This window comes from Talpa occidentalis, unplaced genomic scaffold (assembly GCF_014898055.3).
Source record: "Talpa occidentalis isolate TD23 unplaced genomic scaffold, MPIMG_talOcc4v2.1 talOcc4.6, whole genome shotgun sequence".
Classification (NCBI taxonomy): Eukaryota; Metazoa; Chordata; class Mammalia; order Eulipotyphla; family Talpidae; genus Talpa; species Talpa occidentalis.
This window is the reverse complement of record NW_023604972.1, coordinates 60,937,500-60,958,350: the sequence shown is the minus strand read 5'-3', so window position 1 is coordinate 60,958,350 and position 20,851 is coordinate 60,937,500. Positions and strand designations below refer to the sequence as shown.

The 20,851-nt window shown below is 36.3% G+C and overlaps 1 protein-coding gene and 1 pseudogene across 3 annotated transcripts in view; one reads left to right on the top strand and one right to left on the bottom strand.

Annotated features, from left to right (window-relative positions):
- The first annotated feature begins 204 nt into the window (after positions 1–204).
- HPGDS (hematopoietic prostaglandin D synthase) overlaps positions 205–20,851 on the top strand; it is a 65,566-nt gene continuing 44,919 nt past the window's right edge. The window contains exons 1-4 of one of the 3 annotated variants that reach the window (XM_054688229.1): positions 208–235; positions 11,385–11,465; positions 12,215–12,356; positions 20,473–20,565. In XM_054688229.1, the coding sequence (XP_054544204.1) occupies positions 11,406–11,465; positions 12,215–12,356; positions 20,473–20,565 (295 nt within the window). In that variant the 5' untranslated portion in view covers positions 208–235; positions 11,385–11,405. Of the gene's footprint in view, positions 236–9,242; positions 9,276–11,384; positions 11,466–12,214; positions 12,357–20,472; positions 20,566–20,851 lie in introns of those variants that run through there. The other 2 variants (XM_037529654.1, XM_037529655.1) reach the window with 2 other exon arrangements.
- LOC119260365 (TSC22 domain family protein 1-like) lies at positions 7,074–7,573 on the bottom strand (annotated as a pseudogene).

The window sequence follows — 20,851 nt, the reverse complement described above, 5'->3', positions numbered from 1 at the left end:
TTATGCACAGAGATCCTATAAAAACCCCAAGCTAACCAGAATTTCTTGCAGCCTGGAACTGTATGTGAGGCTTTTTTTTTTTTTTTTTGTAAGAAATAAAGGAAGAAATGGGTGGAAGTAAGTCTCCTCTCCTCTCATTGGCTTGTGATTGGCATTTACTCCTCAGATAAACCCAAGGGGCTGTGACATACAAGCCATAGAAGACTCTAGACACTCCAGAGAGAAGCAAGCACAAGTAAGTAACACGACTCAGCTCTACAAAGATAAGAAACAAGATAGTCTTACTCTTGACTTTAGAGTTTTATTTTTACTGCTGTCTCATCCGGTGTGACTAATGATTGTCTTGTAATCTATTTCATCTATTTCACTCATTCTAATCTTATTTTTATTTGTCCAACCTTTTCTCTATATTAGTGACCGTATGGAAATCAAATGTTAATTTCTCAGAGAAATAGAGGTATGGAAGATTTTTAAGACATCTCAAAAGATGTCCTCAGGTGCATTTTATTTATTTATTTATTTATTTTTTTAATAGAGGCATGTTTTTATTTATTTATTTATTTATTTGATTTGTTTTTGTTTTGTTTATACATGCACTGGGTACAGTCAGAGGCGCGGGAGGGTGAGAGAATTCACCAGAGCCAGAGCAGGGAGCAGAGCAGGCAGAAGGACCGAAGTACACTGCTGAGGGGAGCAGCGGGCGGCAGGAGAGGTCTGCGCGCCATGTGGGACCCTCCTCCGGTGGCCGGGGAGCAGCCGGGGATCGAACCGGCGCCGCAGAGGCCGCGGGCAGCTTCGCAACCCAGCGCTCAACCGCTGCGCCACCGGGGAGGCCCTCTCAGGTGCATTTTAAAGTAGAAAATACAGTCAATACCAGAGGGAAAATTTTGTTCTCATCAGGGTTTGTCACATCTTCCAGCAATTTTCCAAGTGATGTTTACAATATGTGAAGTAGCATTTTATTTTATAGTTCTCCACTTTTTTTTAAGTTCAGGGATTTTAGTTGTAATATTTTTTCAGCACTTAAAAGTGATTTTGTTGAAACATCTCCATATTTTGTCAAGAACTGCATCTATCATAATTTAGTTTGAAAGATAGTTTAAAGGATTTACGCCAGGCTAGTCATTTGAACTTAAGCCCCCAAAGCATATTAAATTATTCTTCCTGTGTTAGCTTAATGTGAGGCAGCCATTTAAAATTGCATTTAGTTGGGCTTTGATAGAAAAATAGAGATTCCAACTTGTTAATTCAAAATTAAATATCCAGTGTTGATCAAAATCAATAACTTATCCAGTCAGCAAAGGTTTTTATATTTCTCCTACAGTTTTACTTCAGTCTGGAAACTTTTCCAGGACTAATGTGGAATTGCCAGGGACACTGTGAATGAAGGAAATCAGCATTTTTTGTCTCCAAGTGTTACAGAATAATAAAGTGTTGCTATTTAATGTCAACAAATGCAAGAAGTTCCTATGTAAACAATGTTCCAAGTGATTGCTGTCTGAATCCAATTTATGCATTTTTAAATACTAGTCTATATATAGTGGGTGGACAAGCATTAAGCTCTATTGCACCATATTGGTCAGTGTTAGAACTGTTGGTGATTCACAAGTAGACTTTGCATTTATACTTTAAACTTAAATGTTATTTTACCAATACCAGGTATTTATAAAACTGTATCTGAAATTCCCAAGTATGCTTGAAGTTCCTTGTAGTTAAGAGTAAGAACTCATGTATACCAAAATTTCATTAGTAAACTAAATATATGTATATATATATATTTATTTGAGATTTATTTATTTATTTATACACGAACCAGGGTACAGGCCAGATGCGTGGGAGGGTGAGAGGATTCACTAGAGACAGAGCGAGGAACAGAACAGACAGACTAACGAAACACACTGCTGAAGGGAGCAACGGGTGAGACAGGAGAGGTCTGCCATGCCATGTGGGACCCTTGCCGGCCGGCGGGGATCGAACCAGTGCTGCAGAGGCTGCAGACAGCTTCACGGCACTGCGCTCAACTGCCTGCACCACCAGGGAAGGCCCAGTAAACTAAATATAAATAGCATTTAGGTTTTGGATTGAATTGTGAAATGGCTGATAATTTCTTATTTATAAGTTTTCCACCTATCAAAATTACTCCAAAAATCCTATCCCTGTTTTCCAGTATCTACTGAAATCTTAAAGATGCGTAACTTAGTAAATGAACATTAATCTTCTCTGCGAGGATGCTGAGTTTGGATTGTTTTCAACTTTCGGCACAAACACTAGAAATTTTTTAGATTGTTTTACTGTGCTCTCCTGACAATATACAGAATACAATATCTGCTTAGAGTTAAATGGTTTGATTATAATAATTTGCATTTTATCAATTATTGAATTAAAATTGCTTCTGGGATTTCCTCCATTTTGTTGTTGTTAATCAGCTGAGGGCCTTCCCTGGTGGCGCAGTGGTTGAGTGCTGGGCTGTGAAGCTGCCTGCAGCCTCTGCTGCACCGGTTCGATCCCCGGCCCCCGGGCAAGAGTCCCACATGGCACGCAGACCTCTCCTGCTGCTCCCACTGCTCCCCTCAGCAGTGTATTTCAGTCAGTCTGTGTGTTCTGTTCCCTGCACTGGCTCTGGCGGATTCTCTTACCTTCCTATGCTTCTGACTGTACCCAGTGCTTGTATTAAAAAACAAAACAAAACAGCGGAAATGTATTAGTGTTACAGAAAGTAGAAAGAGATATAAACCTAGGAGAAAGAAGAAAAGCATGCAACTTAGAACTTGAAAAAAAAGTTATTTTTCATGTAAAATATTTAATTTCTAAATAAGTTTAGTGTATATTAAAAGCTAAAATAGAATTTGACCTTAAATAGCTACACTTATATTAAGTTCATATTTGGGAGTTTCTAATCAAGTTATATATTAGTCATTCATTCATCTGTTCTTTCAGAATCTATGTAGCTTATTATTCAAACAGAATTCTAAATGATCTTTGTATTTATCTGCTGAATCAGGAACTTTCTTAGGAATGGAAGGAAGCCAATGGTTAGTTTAGTAAAAGATGTCTTAAAACATGATGAACCTTTTTGCTTCAGTCTCTGCATCATTTCAGGAAATATATTCATCTTTAATTACATTGGATTCTTAACACAGAAGAACAATAGAAGGATTCAGAAAGAAGTTAACAGGAAATAGAATGTTGCAATTTGCCTAAGCTTGTCAAATCATATTTAGGACTCAAATTCACCTGGTTGTTATTTGCAATTTACCTAGCCTAGTTGAATTTTATGTCTGTAATGCACCTGGATGTTATTTCTATGTATTATGTGAAATTGGAGAACTATTTTATATATATATATATTTTTATTTCTCAGAGCCATTTTAGTCTAATATCTTTATGTCTCCACTGTATTGGCGTATCTTTTGTACATCTGAGATTCTGTTTGAGACTCCATGCGCCTTCATGGGTCTAGTCCTGAACAATTATCACATTACCTTAATTACAAGCTTTTTAGGTAAGTCTTGCAATCTAGTGTGTAAAGACTTTCTGTTCTCTGAATTTGTCTTGGGCATTTTGGTCCTTAGCATTTCCGTTGTCATTTAAGATCAGGTTTGTCTGGATTTTGAATATAGACAATCATTTTGACTGCAAATATGGAGAATTTTGTCTTTTCCTCTCCAGTCTTTATGTATATGTGATTTGTGGTTGTCATACGTTGACTTAGGCCACTGGGATGATGTTGAATAGTGATGTTCTTGTAATTCCTAACAAGGAAAGTGTTTTTATCCCTTTTCCATTTTGTATGAAATCTAAATTTTTTGAGACTTATCAAGATAAAGAAGTTTTCTGGTATTCCTGATTTGCTGAAAAAATGTTTTAAAGAGTGATCTATGGGAAAGATCTATTGATAAGATAGTAATGATCATGTTTTTTCTCTCTTAAATATTTTATTTTAATATATTATATAGATGGCTGTTTTGAGATTGAAACATCTTGCATTCCTGGGACAAAACCTATCTTGTCCTTACATTTTATTCTTTCTACATATTATTAAATTTGAATAACTAATAAGTTACTTAGGATATTTGTGTCTATGGTTGTAAGTGATATTAGCCTCTTAACTTCATCTTTTAACTTCTTTGATCTTTTTCCATTTTTCTGTTGTCAAGCTACTTACAAAAGATAAAGATTGCCTTTTCTTTGAAGATTAAATGAAATTAACCTGTACTATCATCTGGGCCTTTCATGGGCATATCTAATTACCAATTCAGTTTCTTTAATGGTCATTGTTAAATGTCAGCTCTCAGTTTCTTTTAGAATTGATTGTGCTAGTTTATATATATATATATATATATATATATATATATAATTTTTTTTCCATTTAAGTGTTAAGATTTAGTCAAGTTATTCATAGTTAGCTTATGATTTTTTACATCTATTTTAACTGCTATGAGTTCTTTTTATTTTTAATATTATTTGTGACATATTTTTTCCTCTGTAATTTTTTTTTTTTAAGATTTATTTACTTATGCATACAAGAGCTGGGATGTAGGCCAGAGATGCGGAGACAGGGGGAGGTGAGAGGATTCACCAGAGACAAGAACGAGGAACAGTACAGGCAGACGGACTGAAATACACTGCTGAGGGGAGCAGCGGGCGAAACAGGAGAGGTCTGCTGCGCCATGTGGGCAGGTCCCTGGCTGGCCTGGGATTGAACTCATGCTGCAGAGGCTGCGGACTGCCTCATAGTGCGTGCTCAACCCCTTGCACCACCAGGGAGGCCCCCCTCTTTGTAATTTTTTCTAGAAGCTTGCAATTTGACCTTTTAAAAACAAGCCTCCCAGGCCCTACATTCAAGTATATCCCTCCAGCCCCCAATCATGTGCAGAGAATTTATTTTCTGTTATTCTAAAAAAGCTACAATCCTGACTGACCGAAGTCTCTCAGAATTCAGGGTTCATGGTCCTGCTTACTGCATTTTGTTTGTTCATTTTGGTTCAGGTAAGGTTTATCTTACTTTTAATGCTAACTAACCAAATTAACTCTCTCTCTCTCTCCCCCCCCACACACACACACAATATCTTATTTTTATGTGCTTGAAGAAGAACATGCACCGAAGAACATGCACTTGAGGAACTGAATCTTATCAAATCACACAAAGCTGCACTCTAACCTCTGCTATGATGGTAACCAACCTTCCTTCCCTCTCTCCCCTTTTCTTTCCCTGTTTATTTTCTTTCTTTACACATTGTAAAACTTTACAATGTTTTAATTACTATTTTACAGGTGAAGAAACCAAAGCTCTGTAATGAACTAGTGACCTTCCCAGGATAGTTAAGTGGTGCAGGCAACTCCACAGCCATTCTATTCCTTCTGCCACCCACCTGCTCTACCATTGAACTTGTTGTTCCCTGAATCTCATGGTGAGGGGTGGGGATATATTTTTTCCTCATCTTTTTAGTCCATAATATTACCTAAATAAAGCTTTAACAAAATGAGATTATTATAACAGAGGTATCTGTTAAAGGCAACAAGTAGAAAAAATATATTCTTCTAGACAGAATCCTCTATAATTGCCACATTCATTGTAAATTTCCTTATCTGCTTCCTTTAGCCAAAGAAACATTTACTTGGAATTGCTTCTGTTAACTTTTATGCAACAGGATTCTGCATAAAATATAGAACAGGTTTTTAGAATCAACGTATGTTTCCAATTATATTTACCTTTAATTATTTTTATTATGAAAATATGCATATATATCCTAAAAAGCAAGCCTTTAAATTTGGAATTTTGTAGCTGTATAAATTAAGAAAATAGACTTTTTCTCAACAGAAAATATAACTATGTATGTAACAAGAGGAATTTGATAATACAAGTACAGCTTCATTAATGAGTTATGGCTGTTGAAAGGGTGTTCTAGAAGGAAAGATAAACATTTCTCAGATGTTCATGAACCTGAGCCAATCTTAGATGTAAATATATGAATGCAGAGACATGCAGATAGTTAGCAACTCATGCTAAGAATTTTTTAATCAATATTTTATATGCTTTCTTGAAAGTTGACAAGTTTAACAGTTAAATATAGTGACACCTCACAACTGTGTAGAGAACATGCGCAGAAACATATACATATAACTAGTATACAGGTAATACGTAGAAGACCCTACTGGGAATCCATTTCATTAGCTAGCACTGCTCATTCTTCAAAGTATTCAACCAGCTCAATCAAAAGGCTTCAGTGAGCAAGGATTTACTTCAAGATACTCAGCGGCTAGATTTCAGGTTACACAGAGAGACTTAACTGTGCCAAATTCATAAATTTCTTTCAGTGTGGTTTTCTTCATGTAATATTTTAATGTAAGTCTCTATGTAAGAGACACTTCACACCTCTTCAGACAGCCAATGAAACATCAAAATTTCAATCTGTACAACCTAAATGGTAGTTACAGTCCTCTGTTGCACAAAAGTTACACTACATACACAAATATACAATTAGCAAAACAACCTTTATGGTAGTAAGATAGCCTGGGTCCCAGCTACCTGTCACCATTTAGTCACTCAAATAGTTTTGTGTCATCCACTGTTTCAGAAAGAGGCACAGTACTGTGTTTTATGGATGTTGGTGACAGTCGTCAATCTGTACCATAAATAGTTTCCTTCCCCTGACTGTAGGTGAGACTATGCATCAGTCATTACACATTGCCTTCCCTGCGAGTTTCCCATGGGGGAGAAGAGAGGAGAGTCCAGTGGGCATTACTGCTTCGTGACCCCATGTCGTACAATACGTGCAAGCAGGAGGGAGAACGCTGGGAGTGGGGCTGGGGAGCAGGGTAAGGATGGAAAGGCACGCAGCTCCTCAGCATCAATTAGACCATTTCTCACATATCTGCCAAGCTGAGTCATGAGGTCCCAGTATATCCATGCTAATTCTCTGATTAACCTTTAATTCACCCAACTAAGAAATTTCTTCAAGCCAAAAGCATGAGTTTTTTAATACTGGAAAAAAAGAGATAATGGCATATGTCAGTCTCAAGTCTCTTTCGCAGGGAGCAATGAAATGGGTGACTGTGGAGGTGGATTCCCCCTAGTACATCTCCCATCTGTTCAGTTCAGACAGCAACAGCCGGTCCTGAGGAGGCATAGGAGGCTCTGCGGTTGGTCCTGAGCCCTGGGACGCTGGCTGGGCTGGGGGCTGCCTGGTCCCCTGAGGCTGTGTGGTGGCAGGAGGGGAGCCGGTCTGCAGCTGGGCCTGAAAATGGGCAAGCTGCTCTGGACTGGCCAGTGTCTTCAGCAGGTTGTTTTCCTGCTCCAGCTGGGGATTTTTCACTATAAGTTCTTTGATTTGCTCTTTGAGGACCTCCACTTCCTCTCTAACCGCATACATCTAATGGCTTTTCACCATTATCCATAAGCTTGCTCGATTTTGTTGTCAATAGCTACCACACTTGCACCAGAGGAGCTATTGTCAAGTCACATAGCGGCGTTTTCAGTCCCCAGCAAAGATAACAAGAAAGAAATGGAAAAATGTCTCAGTTGGTAAACTCCTAGATCCATCGCCTCTGGTCTATACCATTGGGATTTCATGCAAGTGCCGCCAAAATCACCCTTGTGGGAAAAAAAAAAAAAAAAGAGGGAATACCAATAGCCTGGTTTGAGCTAGATAAAAATCTTCTAGCTTTCGGCAGCCGGGGGAGAAATAGAAATCGGCAGCCCTAATTTGAAAAAGACCCGGGCTACCAGGCTTGGTGGCTTGGTGAGCCCTGGAAGATGCAGATCCCACTGCTGGGTGCAGAGAAACCTCTCAGATCAGCCGCTGGGCTCCAGTATTATCTGGCTCATGCTAAGAATTTTTAATGTCCTTTTTACTCCAGTGAATTGCAATATAAAATAGCTTGAATTTTAAATTAACTACAATCCTTTTACCTTCATTTAGCACTCAGGTGTATATTGTTGGTTATGTGGTGTTTGACCAAGTAAGACCAAATGTTAAAACCAACATTAGGGCCTCCCCGGTGGCGTTATCAGTTGAGCGCTGGGTTGCGAAGCTGCCCGCAGCCTCTGCAGCTCTAGTTCGATCCCCGGCCCCCAGGCAAGGGTCCCACATGGCACGCAGACCTCTCCTGCCGCCCGCTGCTCCCCTCAACAGTGTATTTCTTCGTTCTCCCTGTTCTGCTCTCCGCTCTGGCTCTGGTGAATTCTCTCACTCTCCCGCGCTTCTGACTGTACCCCAGCGCTTGTATAAATAAATAAATCTTTAAAAAAAAATTAAATGCTTTAAATTGTTCGTAATAGATAGATATGAATCTATAGACACATAATGCTTATGAGGAAAAACGTTGTAATTTTTGTTGCTGTAGAACATTGAGATTACAGCAAAAATCAATTTTAAAAATAGTACAAAATATTTTTCAAATAAAAGCTGCATAAGAATACTTTTTCTATTTGGAAGACATTTATTGTTCTTTTACGGTATAAAACAAAGATGATTATGATTATGGAAAATGTTTTCTTTGTTCAGAGCGAGAGAGAAATATATTACTTTTGATTTGTCATTTGTGACTGTTGTGCCCTCATATCTTTGCTATTACCTATTTCTAAGATTAATATTTCTAAGAAAAAGGAGAAACAGTCTTACTGTACTGATATGAACTTGACTTTGTTCCCAAATTTGAACTTTCTATATGCATATTTCACCCTCAAAGTTATCTGAAGCTGCGTATCTTGGAAATTTCATTATTTAGTGAATTCTTCTCTTTAGAGAGAACATTTACTCACATATGGAGACGTGTGAGTTAGCCACATTTTACTTGGTTGAGTACAGGATTGACTAATGGAAGTGGGGCTGGACGTGCAGTGATTAGAGTGACTCTGTTTTGCCTCCTCTACTCCATGACATCTGGACATGGAAAACCAGGGCCCATCGAAATTGATTCAATAGAAATTGCTATCGCCATCATTCCCTGGGTCCTGAGGGAGTCTAAAAGAGCAACCAGACAATTATTTTCAGGGTGTCTCTTCCACAGCCAGAATGCAAGAACTGAAGGCATGCATTCAGCAATCCAGATTTTTATGATTTGTGTTTGACCTTTCATATGATGTGTGTTTAGATGGAATGTAGCTTTGAAGAATAAAGCCAGGAAAGAAATTATCCTCTGCCTCTCTGGGTTCTTCTTGGCTTGATTCAGCCATCAAATTAAGTCCAAAGAGATTAGTAGGAAAACTGAATTACCTATGTATGGACAATCTACAGGAATGAAGACTCTAAAACCAATAGTGCTAATTGAGGGTATGTATTCTGAGCTATGAAATGGGATAGGGGCTTTCACTTCAGGAAAAGGGAGGGGGCTTTTATGATTATGACCAGATGCTTTGTTACTAGATGTTTGCCATATAGATGAGTTTCCATTATTTAAAAAAGTCGTTTCTGGGGATAACCCTAAATCTGAGTCAAACTGCAAAATTTTATACTTCCAGATAAGTAAGGAAGTGGCAAAAACTTCTCTTGAACCTGTAGGGCCTGGATTGAACTTGCTCAAAATAATCCACTTGGCAAAGTGACATGTCATTGAAAAAACCTGTTGTGGACATTTTAGGGAGGCCTCACCTTCAGAGGCTTGAAAGCAAATTCTCTTTTTATATAATATTCTATTAATAATCTTGAAAAACTTCAGTAGAGAATAAACTATTAAAATTGCCATTTTAAAAGGCCACTGAGTCCTCCGACCCTTTCATTGCCACTTTCACCTTCCTCCTCAGGGAGCCTCAATTCTATAGTCTTGTAGCATTTGTTTTGGTTTAGTTTTGTTTGTTCTTTATTCTGTGTCTCTATTTTCCACCTATTTTCTCTATTTTTCCATCTAGGAATGAAATCCAATATTTCTCTTTCTCAGTTCAGCATTATCTTCAATAGTTCTACAGTTGTAAATGGCAAGACCTCATCTTTTGTGATAGATGAGTTGTATTTCCTGTGCACATGTAGCACATTCTGCTAATCTACTCATCTGTCATTTGGCAGTTGGGTTGCTTCAATTAATTGGCAATTTTAATTGGCAATGCAATAAATATAGGATTGCATATACCCATTCAAATTAGTGCTTTTTAATTTTTCTGGAAGATACCTAGAAGTGGATTTGCCAAATCATAGTACATCTGGTTTTAATATTTGGAGAATTCTGTATTCTTTTTTAGGGACTAAACCAGCCTGCATTCCCACAAACAGCGCCTGTGAGTTCTGTTTGTTTACATCCTCACCAGCTCTTGTTGTTTCTGGTCTTTTTGATATGTGCCATTCTCAGAGGGATGAGGTTGTATCTCATTGTTGTTTTTGATATGCATTTTCCTGATGATAAATAATGATGACAATTTATTCATGTGCCTGTTGGTCATCTCTATGTCTATCCTAGAGAAGTCTCTATTTAGCTATTTTGTCTACCTTTTGATTGGGTTATTTATTGCTTGGTGAGTTGTGGGAGTTATTTATAGATCTTGGATATTAGCCGCTTTTCAGATGTATGAGGTACACGCATTTTCTTCCATTTGGTAAAGTGTCTTTTAGTTTAAATGATATTTTCTTTAGGTATTCACAAGCTTTTCAGTTTTATGTAGTCACATACTTAAAATTTTTACTTTTGTTTCCCTAGCTACTGGAGTTGAGTCCCCAAAGACATCACTAAAACCAAAGTCATAGAGTGTTTTGACTATGTTTTCTTCTCTGCATTTTATTTTCAGGTCTTACATCCAAATCTTTAGTAACTTTTTTGATAATTTTTTTTTAAATTTTATTTTTTATATTCTTTTTTGCTAATTTTTTGTGTATGGTATGAGATAGTGATCTGTTTCCATTATTTTTGCATGTGGCTGTCCAGTTTTCCCAGCACCATCTGTTGAAGAGATTTTCCCTTTTCCAATATATACATTTGGCTCCTTTGTCATAATTAACTGTCAATATAAGTTTGGAGTTATTTCAGGTTTCTCAATTCTAATCAATTAGTCCGGGCTTCTATTTTCATTTCATTCCTAAAACCATAAAATAAATAACATAGAAGAAAATATAGAAAAACACTCTAGCTGGGGACTCAATTCCAATGACAAAGGAAACAAAAGCAAAGGTAAACAATTGGGACTACATCAAACTAAAAAGATTTTACATCGTAAAAGTAACTATGATTAAAACTAAAAAGCATTCTACCAAATGCGATAAAATATTTGTTCTTCATATATCTGACAAGGTTAAAGTTCAAGGTCCATAGAGAACTTATATAAATTAACAAAAAGAACACAATAACCAATCAAAAAAATGGACAGAAGAGCTAAATCAACACTTTCCTGAAGAGCATATACAGGTGGTACATGGGATACACAGGCACATGAATAAATATTCATCTTTTATCAACAGAGAAATGCAAGTCAAACGATAATGAGATGCCACCTAACACCTGTGAGAATGGTCCATATCAAAAAGACCAGAAGCAATAAGGTGAGGATATGAGGAAAAAGGAATTCACATACACTATTAGTAGGAATGGAGACTAGTCTAGCCCCTATGGAAAGCAATATGGGAATATTAAAAATATATCTTCCTTATGATCCACAATTCCTCTACTAGGCTTAAAGCTGATGAATGCAAAACACTAATTCAAAAGGATATATGTGCTACTGTATTTATTGCAGCACCATTTACAAATTGTATAAACAACTGAGTGTCCAATGACAGATGAGTAGATTAAGAAGATATGGTACATATATATACAATTAAATACTACTCACTATCGAAAAAGATGAAATCTTGTCATTTGACATCATGGATAGAACTGGAAATTATGCTGACTGAAATAAATTAGAAAGAGAAAGAGAAGTACCAGATAATTTAATTCATAGGTGGAATATGGAGAAACACAGCAAAGGGACAGACAAAAATAAACCAATACAAATCTTAGAAAACTGACTGTAAAAGTGTGTGAAAATGGTGAACAAAAGAAATTGGGCTCAATGACCTATGGTAGTGGACTATGGGTTCTTGGATGGTGGGTGTGTTGTGGTACATTAATTTAAGGAGGTGTGACAATGTTATCTCAATAAAAAATAATACATTTTAAAAAAAACATATTTTGAGCTATGCTTTAATACCTAAGAAGAAGGTGTAAGCCTTCAAAAACCTTCATAGAAAAAAAATGTAAACATTTCTACAGGACTTTTAAAATACTCCTTCCATTTTTCTCTTTCCAGAATCACATCATGCCATACTACAAACTCACTTATTTTAACATGAGAGGGAGAGGAGAGATTATTCGTTACATTTTTGCATATTTGGACATAAAGTATGATGACCACAGAATAGAACAAGCTGATTGGCCTGAAATTAAATCAGGTAAGGCACACAAATAAGAGATCTTGAAAATGTGGGGAAAATATATTTCCACACCCTTTTGTCTTTCCTCCAGAACATGAAAAATAAAGGTTTTTAAATCTCTTGTAGTTTTGCATTGAGAATTTTGTAGCTTTGCATTAAGTAAATGTTATGTGACTCATAAATTTTCTGGTAGAGGTGGAAACACAATCTCACAGCAAAAGAGTATAAAGATAAACCAGAAGAGCTGAAATGAGTGAACACTGATGTCAATATTTTTGACAATTGGAATTGCATATGCTACTATACATATTTATCACATTTTTACAGTGGATTAGTTATGCTGCTTGAAAACCAAACACAAAATGGTTTAAATAATAAGGCACTGAATTGTGTTGCATAACTCACAATCCAGAAAGACTAGTTTCAAAGGATGGCTTTATTCATGTTTCCTCTTCGGTCTGTTGGCTGTGTCCTAAGGCTGGTTGCAAGATGTTTGCTGTAGTTAAAACCTCAGAGGCTTGAACAGCAACACTGAATGGATATGTGAAAAGAAAAAAAGAACACTTCTTCATTAGGTGTTCCCAGAAGCACAAAGAAGACTTCAGCAAACATCTCATGTCTCATGGACTCAAATTGGGTTGTGTGTCCATGTTTGAATCAGTAAAGAGCAAAGCGGGTAGGGAAAAACTTAGAAGTATGTACTCCACTTCTCATTTTGGACATGGAATCAATTTTCATGAGGTGTTGGACTATATGAGGGGGTGGATACATGAGTGAAACTGGGTCTGTTTGATCAGAGGAAAGAGTAAATTTACAAATGGGACTGGTAATTGAATGAAGGTATGCTACAATGGGAAGAATTAGAAATATCATTATATTAAACAAACCGTATGTATGTGGTTCTCAGTAAGTTGGAAGTCATTCTTAGATGTTTGCCATAATATTTGAAAACATAATTAAAAATTAACTATGTGAAATGTCTAAAATTCACATTTTATTTTTGGATTATTGTTAATCATGAACACAAAACTGAAGAAAAACGCTACTGAGTACTTGAACACTACCTGGTACCTGTTTGATACTCTCCAACATGCCTATTGCTATTTTATAGCATGGGTAACCAAAGCACACAGAGTTTAGATGATTTTCCCCAGTTCACAGGTAGAGGTGAGGTAGAAGTGAGTTTCAAATACAATTTAATGCTGTAGCCAAGTAGATAATTTGCACTAGATAATGGGAACAACAAGAAAACTATGCTAATTGATATGTTAAAAATAAATATTGCCACATGTCATTTAAAAGCATGAAGTACCATAATTGTAAAGGGATCCCCATAGCACCCATAAGCTATAGGCAAAGCAAACTTATGGGACTGAAGCATGACAGCCTCAGCCCACTTTTGGGGGAGCCCTCTATCCCACCAGCGAGTCCACCTCTGGCCATGGCTCCCTGAAGCCAACAGCCTGCCCTGACCTGAGTGGAGGCTGGACTGGATTCCCCCCTTTGTATCTGGCTCTAGGATTCTAAATGGACCAATCAGGTGCAAGCTAAATGAACCAATCAAATTCAAGCTTAATTCATTAGTTAATCATTTATTTATTTATTTTTGATGTGTTTTATATTATTTTATTTTTTTTACTTTGGATTTAAATTTTATTTTTATATTCCCCAAACAATTACAACCCCCTTATTTTTACCCCAATCCCTCCTTTCCCCGCCCCCTCCCCATAGAGTGTCTCTTGTTCATAGTTCTTTGTTGATTTTGATTTTCACTTTCTTATAGATATTCCTTTTCCTGGTCCCTTATTTAAGTTTTCTAGAGTCCTGCTATGAGTGAGACCATCCAGTATTTTCCTTTTTCTTTCTGGCTTATTTCACTGAGCATGATCCCTTCCAGTGCCATCCATGTTGCTGCAAATTGCATGTGTTTATCTTTTTTGAATGCTGAGTAATATTCCATGGTATATATGTACCACATCTTCTTGATCTAGTCATCTATTTTTGGGCATTTGGGTTGTTTCCAAAGCCTAGCTATTGTAAATAGTGCTGCTATAAACATAGGGGTGCAGGTGTTCTTTGGAATTGATGTTTCTGTGTCCTTTGGGTAAATACCTAGGAGTGGAATTGCTGAATCATATGGAAGCTCTATGTTTAGTAGGTCCAGAAATCTCCACACAGCTCTCCATAGCGCATAGCGGTTGGACCAGTTTGCACTCCCACCAACAGTGCAGGAGAGTTCCTTTTTCTCCACAACCTCACCAACAATTGTTGTTGCTAGTTTTTTTAATATGTGCCATTCTCACTGGTGTAAGATGGTATCTCATTGTAGTTTTGATTTGCATTTCCCTGATTACAAGTGATGTTGAACATTTTTTTATATGCCTATTGGCCATTTGCATTTCCTCTTCAGAGAAATTTCTTTTTAGCTCTTCTGCCCATTTTTTGACTGGATCATTTTCCTTGTTTTTGTTGAGTCTCATCAGCTCTTTGCAGATTTTTGTGATCAGTCCTTTATCATTAGTGTTGTGTGCAGAAATGTTTTCCCAGTAGGTGGGGTTTCTCTCTGCTTTGGTTATTGTCTCTTTTGCTGTGCAGAATCTCTTTAATTTGATGTAGTCCCACCTGTTGATCTTTGCCTTCACTATCACTGCGTTGGGTGATGTGTCTGTAAAGATGTCTTTGATGTGCAAATCACGTAGTGTTTAGCCTATATTTCCTTCTATGTATTTTATGGTTTCAGGTCTTATGTCTAGTTCTTTAATCCATTTTGAGTTGATTTTTGTGTATAGTGTGAGGTAGTAGTCAAGCTTCATTCTTTTGCATGGAGCAACCCAGTTTTCCCAGCACCATTTATTGAACAAACTTTCTTTGCTCCAATGCATAGTCTTTGCTCCTTTGTCAAAGATGAGTTGACCATAAATCTGTGGGTTTATTTCAGGATTTTCTATTCAATTCCATTGGTCTGTGTGTCTGTTCTTGTTCTAATACCATGCAGTTTTGATGATTATGGCTTTGTAGTAAAGTTTGAAGTCTGGGAGTGTGATGCCTCCATTCCCTTCTTTTTTTTTCAGGAGAGCTTTGGCTATTTGGGTTTTTTTGTGGTTCCATATGAATTTCATCAATAATTGTTCTATTTCTTTGAAGAATGACATTGAAATTTTGATTGGAATAGCATCGAATCTGTATATTGCTTTTGTTAGGATGGCCATTTTAATAATGTTTATTCTTCTAATCCATGAGCAGGGGATGTCTTTCCATTTCTTTGTGTCTTCTTCTATTTCTTTTAACAGTGTTTTATAGTTTTCTTTGTATAGGTCCTTTACCTCTTTTGTTAGATTTATTCCCAAGTATTTGATTTTTTTTTGTTTCAATCATAAAAGGGATGCTTTTTTTTTATTTCTTCTTCAGATTTATTGTTGGTGTATGGGAAGGCTACTGATTTTTGCCTGTTGATTTTGTATCCTGCCACTTAACTGAACTGATTGATGAGTTGAATTAGTTTTTCTGTGGAGTTTTTGGGGTTCTCTATGTATATTATCATATCTGTATGTATTATCATATCTGTATGTATGTATGTATCTGTGTGTATTATCATATCTGTATGTATTATCATATCTGTATGTATATTACATATCTGTAATGTATATTACATATCTGTATGTATATTAAATATCTGTATGTATATTACATATCTGTATGTATTATCATATCTGTATGTATATTATCATATTATCTGCAAATAGTGATAGTTTGACTTCTTTTCCTATTTGGATTCCTTGTATGTCTTTCTCTTGTCTTATTGCTCTATCTAGGACTTCCAGTATTATATTGAAAAGCAGTGGTGAGAGTGGACATCCTTGTCTTGTCCCAGATCTTAATGGGAATGCTTTCAGCTTTTCGCCATTGAGAATGATGCTGGCTGTTGGCTTGTCATATATGGCCTTTATGATGTTGAAGTATGTTCCTTGTATCCCAAGAATTTCAAGGGCTTTTATCATAAATGGGTGTTGCACTTTGTCAAAAGCTTAGTTAATCATTTAGATTGAAAATAGAAAAGATGCTGATTGGTGCTAAACAGTCCAATCAGATGTCTAGGATTGAAAATGGTCGCATCAGGTTTATAAAATGGGGAATGTATAAGGGAATATAAGGCAAAGCAAGAGCCAGATTGATTCATTCTGTTTCTGGCCTTTGAAGAGGTAGCATTCATCAGACCGCCTTCAGAGAAGAAGCATTCTGCTCCCAGGCCCCCCAACCTCTTAAGAAAGAAAAAGGATTTCTGATATGGCCTCTGGAGAAAAAGCAGCATCAAGCAGATGACATCCTTGGGACTTTGTAGACTCCAGACTTCCATAGACTTTTGCTAAGACTCAGCCAATAAACCTACTTCCAGCCCTGGTTCTGACATCACCTGCAAGGTGCACCATTTGGCTCAGCCCAGGGTTTCCAAGAGCATACCTTACCCTCTGGTTCTCTGGTACCACCTTCTGGTGCTGTAGAATCCATCACTGTCTGATATAGTATCTGGCCAACTTTCAGACTGCTGCTGTGAGCTATTGTGGTTTCACCTCATGTTCCAGAAGTGGCCTTTATTTGGAACTTCTGGACATTGTGAACACTATTTGGGGTGAGATAGCCAGCCACTAGAGGCCTTGCAAACAAACGGATCCCTGGGCCTCCTTGGTGGTGCAAGGAGTTAAGCATAGCACTGTGAAACTATCCACAGCCTCTGCAGCATGAGTTTGATTCTCGGCTGGCCCGGGAGCTACCCACATGGCACAGCAGACCTCCTCTGACTTGCCCGCTGCTCCCCTTAGCAGTGTATTTCAGTCAATCTGCCTGTTCTTTCCCCATTCCATCTCTGGTGAATCCTCTCACCCCCCACACCTCTGGCCTGTACCCCAGTCTGTGTATGCATAAATAAATAAATCTTAAAAACAAACAAACAAATGGATCCCAAAGAATAGTATGGATGGTCACACTATATAACATAAAGCAGACTCACTGCTAAAAAAGATAATAAGAGACAGATATGGACACTATGAGCTAGAAGAGAAAAAATATCCCACTTACAAATGCATCATAAAGAATTCAATATCTACTAGTAAACTTAAGAAAAGATGTGAATGTAGGGGATAGGAGGAGGTAAAGAAATGATATGAAGGACATATCAATGAAAACTATAAGACACTGTTAAAATTTAAAAAAATGCAAAAAAAATGAAAAGATAGTGTCTTTGCATGAATTGGGAAAATCAATATTGTCAAAATGGCCATATTACCCAAAGCATTATACATGTTCAGTGCAATCCCTATCAAAGTTTCAATGGCATTCTTCAAAGATATACAACAAATATTACTATAATTTACATGGAAACACAAAATCCCTAAAGAGTCAAGGCAATCCTGACCCCCAAAATAAATAAATAATTAAAAAGAGGAAGAATAGTGGTATCACACTGCCAGTCTTCAAACTATCCTACAAATCAAAAGAGAATGTTACTGGTACAAAAACAAACACACAGACCATTGGAAAAGAGTTCAGAACTCAGAAATAAATCAATACTTTTATGGACAGTTAGTCTATGACATAGGAGCCAAGAGTATAAAATGGAGAAAGGGAAGTCTCTTCAACAAATGGTGTTGGGAAAACTGGACAACACATGCAGAAAAATGAAACTAGATCACCATCTCACACCATACACAATATTTTACTAAAAATTGGTAAAAGACTTGAATGTAAGGCCTGAACCCATAAAATACATAAAAGAAAACAGGCAAAACAGTGCAGATCTCCAACAACAAGGAAAACCATAGAGAATATATATATTTTGGCCTACATCAAACTAAAAAGCTTCTGCACAGTGAAAAAGAAACTATCACTAAATCAAAAAGAAATACTACTGAATGGAAGGAAATACTTGCACACTAAGTATCTGACAAGAAACTGATTTGTCGGGTCTGCAAAAAACTCATAAAACTCTTCACCTAATTTGCTAATTTTTAAAATGAGACCCTATTTAATGGCTGTTTCATAGGGTTGTTTTAAATACTAGATGACCTAATCAACATGTCAAATATTAGCACAATACTTAGCACAAAGAAAACCACACCCAAAATTGTGATTTTCTTCTTGATCATTTATTTTGTTTCAGACAAATTATCAAAATTAGTGTTAGCTTTATTTGGGATTTTGTTTTGCTCAATGAAATAGCTCAGGCATTTTATAGCTCTAAGACATTTTTATTCTTGATATGAACTATATTCACCTGTACTTATGCAGTATGCATATGAAAGACACTTGAAAGTAATTTACAGTGTTGGTTCTAGTGTATCAGGACCTTCAATAATTTTTCTTTCAACATCATTTCTTAACATAGCTGATATTAACCAAAGCAATGTTATTCAAAGAACTGCTTTTATTATACTCATTTCACTTTAAGTCAAATTTTCCAAGAACCTATGGAAGACAGTAAATGAAGACTTACTGTACTTGTGTTAGGGTCATGGGACTATAAGTGGCACTTTATTCTTATGCCTCTTTCCAAAATAATTATAAATCCAAAATTAAGGCACTTGTTGGGAAAACAGTGACCAATTAGTGCATTGAAATATTAAGCAACTATTAAAAAGATGGTGTTTCAGGGACTCCCCTGGTGGTGCAGGCAGTTGAGTGCCATGCTGTGAAGCTGTCTGCAGCCTCTGCAGTGCTGGTTTGGCCGCCAGCAAGAGTCCCACATGGCGAGGCAGACCTCTCCTGTCTCGCCCGAAGCTCCCCTCCACAGTGCATTTCATCAGACTGCCTGTTCTGTTCCCTGCTCTGTCTCTGTTGAATCTTCTCACCCTCCCGTGCATCTGGGCTGTACCTCGGTTCTTGTATAAAATAAATAAATCTTAAAAAAAAGATGGTGTTTCATTGAATTTTAAAAGCCAATTGAAAAAAAAGGTAGTTTACCAAGCATTAAATATGTTATGATTTTGTTGTTTTAATATATGGGAAAGCTATTAAAATTTTTATAACTATGTGTTAGTTATTTTTATCATCAATTTAAACTTTTTCTATACTAAATATTTGTTAGTTTCTGATCAAAATGTGATATGTTCAAATAAGGAAAAGAGTAGGATTTACAGATAAATTATTAATATAATATTTATGAGTCTGTCTTAAATTTGTGAAAATATGCTGCTCTCTTACCATATACTTCAAATAGTCCCTCATCAAATATGAATTTGGCTAGATATCTTATTGTAACTCCATGGTAAGTTTCCATACTTCTCAGAGTATGACTTCACAAAATGACTAATGTGATATCTGGCTGAGGTCACAAAACTTAATGAAACCTCTTAAAAATGATGTTTTTATAAAAGCTAAGTAGTAAATATATGTAAATATATGAGATAATATATGCTTCGGTATACAGTATCACTGTAAACCTGGGTTATAGCCCTATTCTGTCATTAATACTATAGTAGGTCTTCTAACATTTCTTTTTTTATTTTTAAAAGAAACATAAAATATAAAGATTCCACTAGAGAATGCCTAATGTACCTTTTAGAGTAAATGTTCAAGAATTTCATGCCTTTAAAAATCATGATCTACTGGATTGAGAAGAGATGTGGTATATATACACAATGGAATACTATTCAGCAATCAAAAAAGATAAACTAATGCCATTCACAGCAACATGGATGGAGCTAGAAAGGATTATGCTGAGTGAAATAAATCAGAAGGAAAAAGAAAAATATTGGATGGTTTCACTTATAGGAGGAACATAGGGGACCAAATAAAGGATTGGGTGAAAAAATAATTAAAAAATTAGCAGGCTACTATAAATCAGATATTCTGTATGGGAGGGGGAGGGAGAAGGATCAAAACAAGGGGGGGAAGAGCACAGGGGATTATGGCAATAGTGCACAGGTGAATTGGTGGTGGGAATTCTATGGGGACTATACCGGAGAGGAGAAAGCAAATATTGTACAAAAATGAACAATGATGTAAAATATATCTAAATAAATTATATTTAAAAAGAAAAAAATAATAAAGTCATGATCTATTTCAACAATTGTGACTAAAAAGGGAAATATTATAACCCTTGATTTTGTAATAGGAGTTGAATTCTTTGTTTTATTTTAAGCAATTCCATTTGGCAAAATCCCCATTTTGGAAGTTGATGGGCTTATCCTTCATCAGAGCCTAGCAATAGCAAGATACTTGGCCAGAAAAACAGGTAAACGTTTATTGTTTAAGATTTTGATAACTAAAAAAAGTATGATATATATTTATTATTCATTAATTATTGAACACTATTGTGCAAAGGAGAATGGAATTAAATGTTAGTAAACATTCATCAGTATGCAATTACAAATTTATTTCTTTTGATATGAACTTTAACAATTTGTATAATATTCAACTATACAACACAGTATTATTAACTATTGTCACCCCACCACATGTTACATCCCCTCAATTATATCTAGAAGGTTGTATCTTTTGATTACCTTCAGCTTTATCAA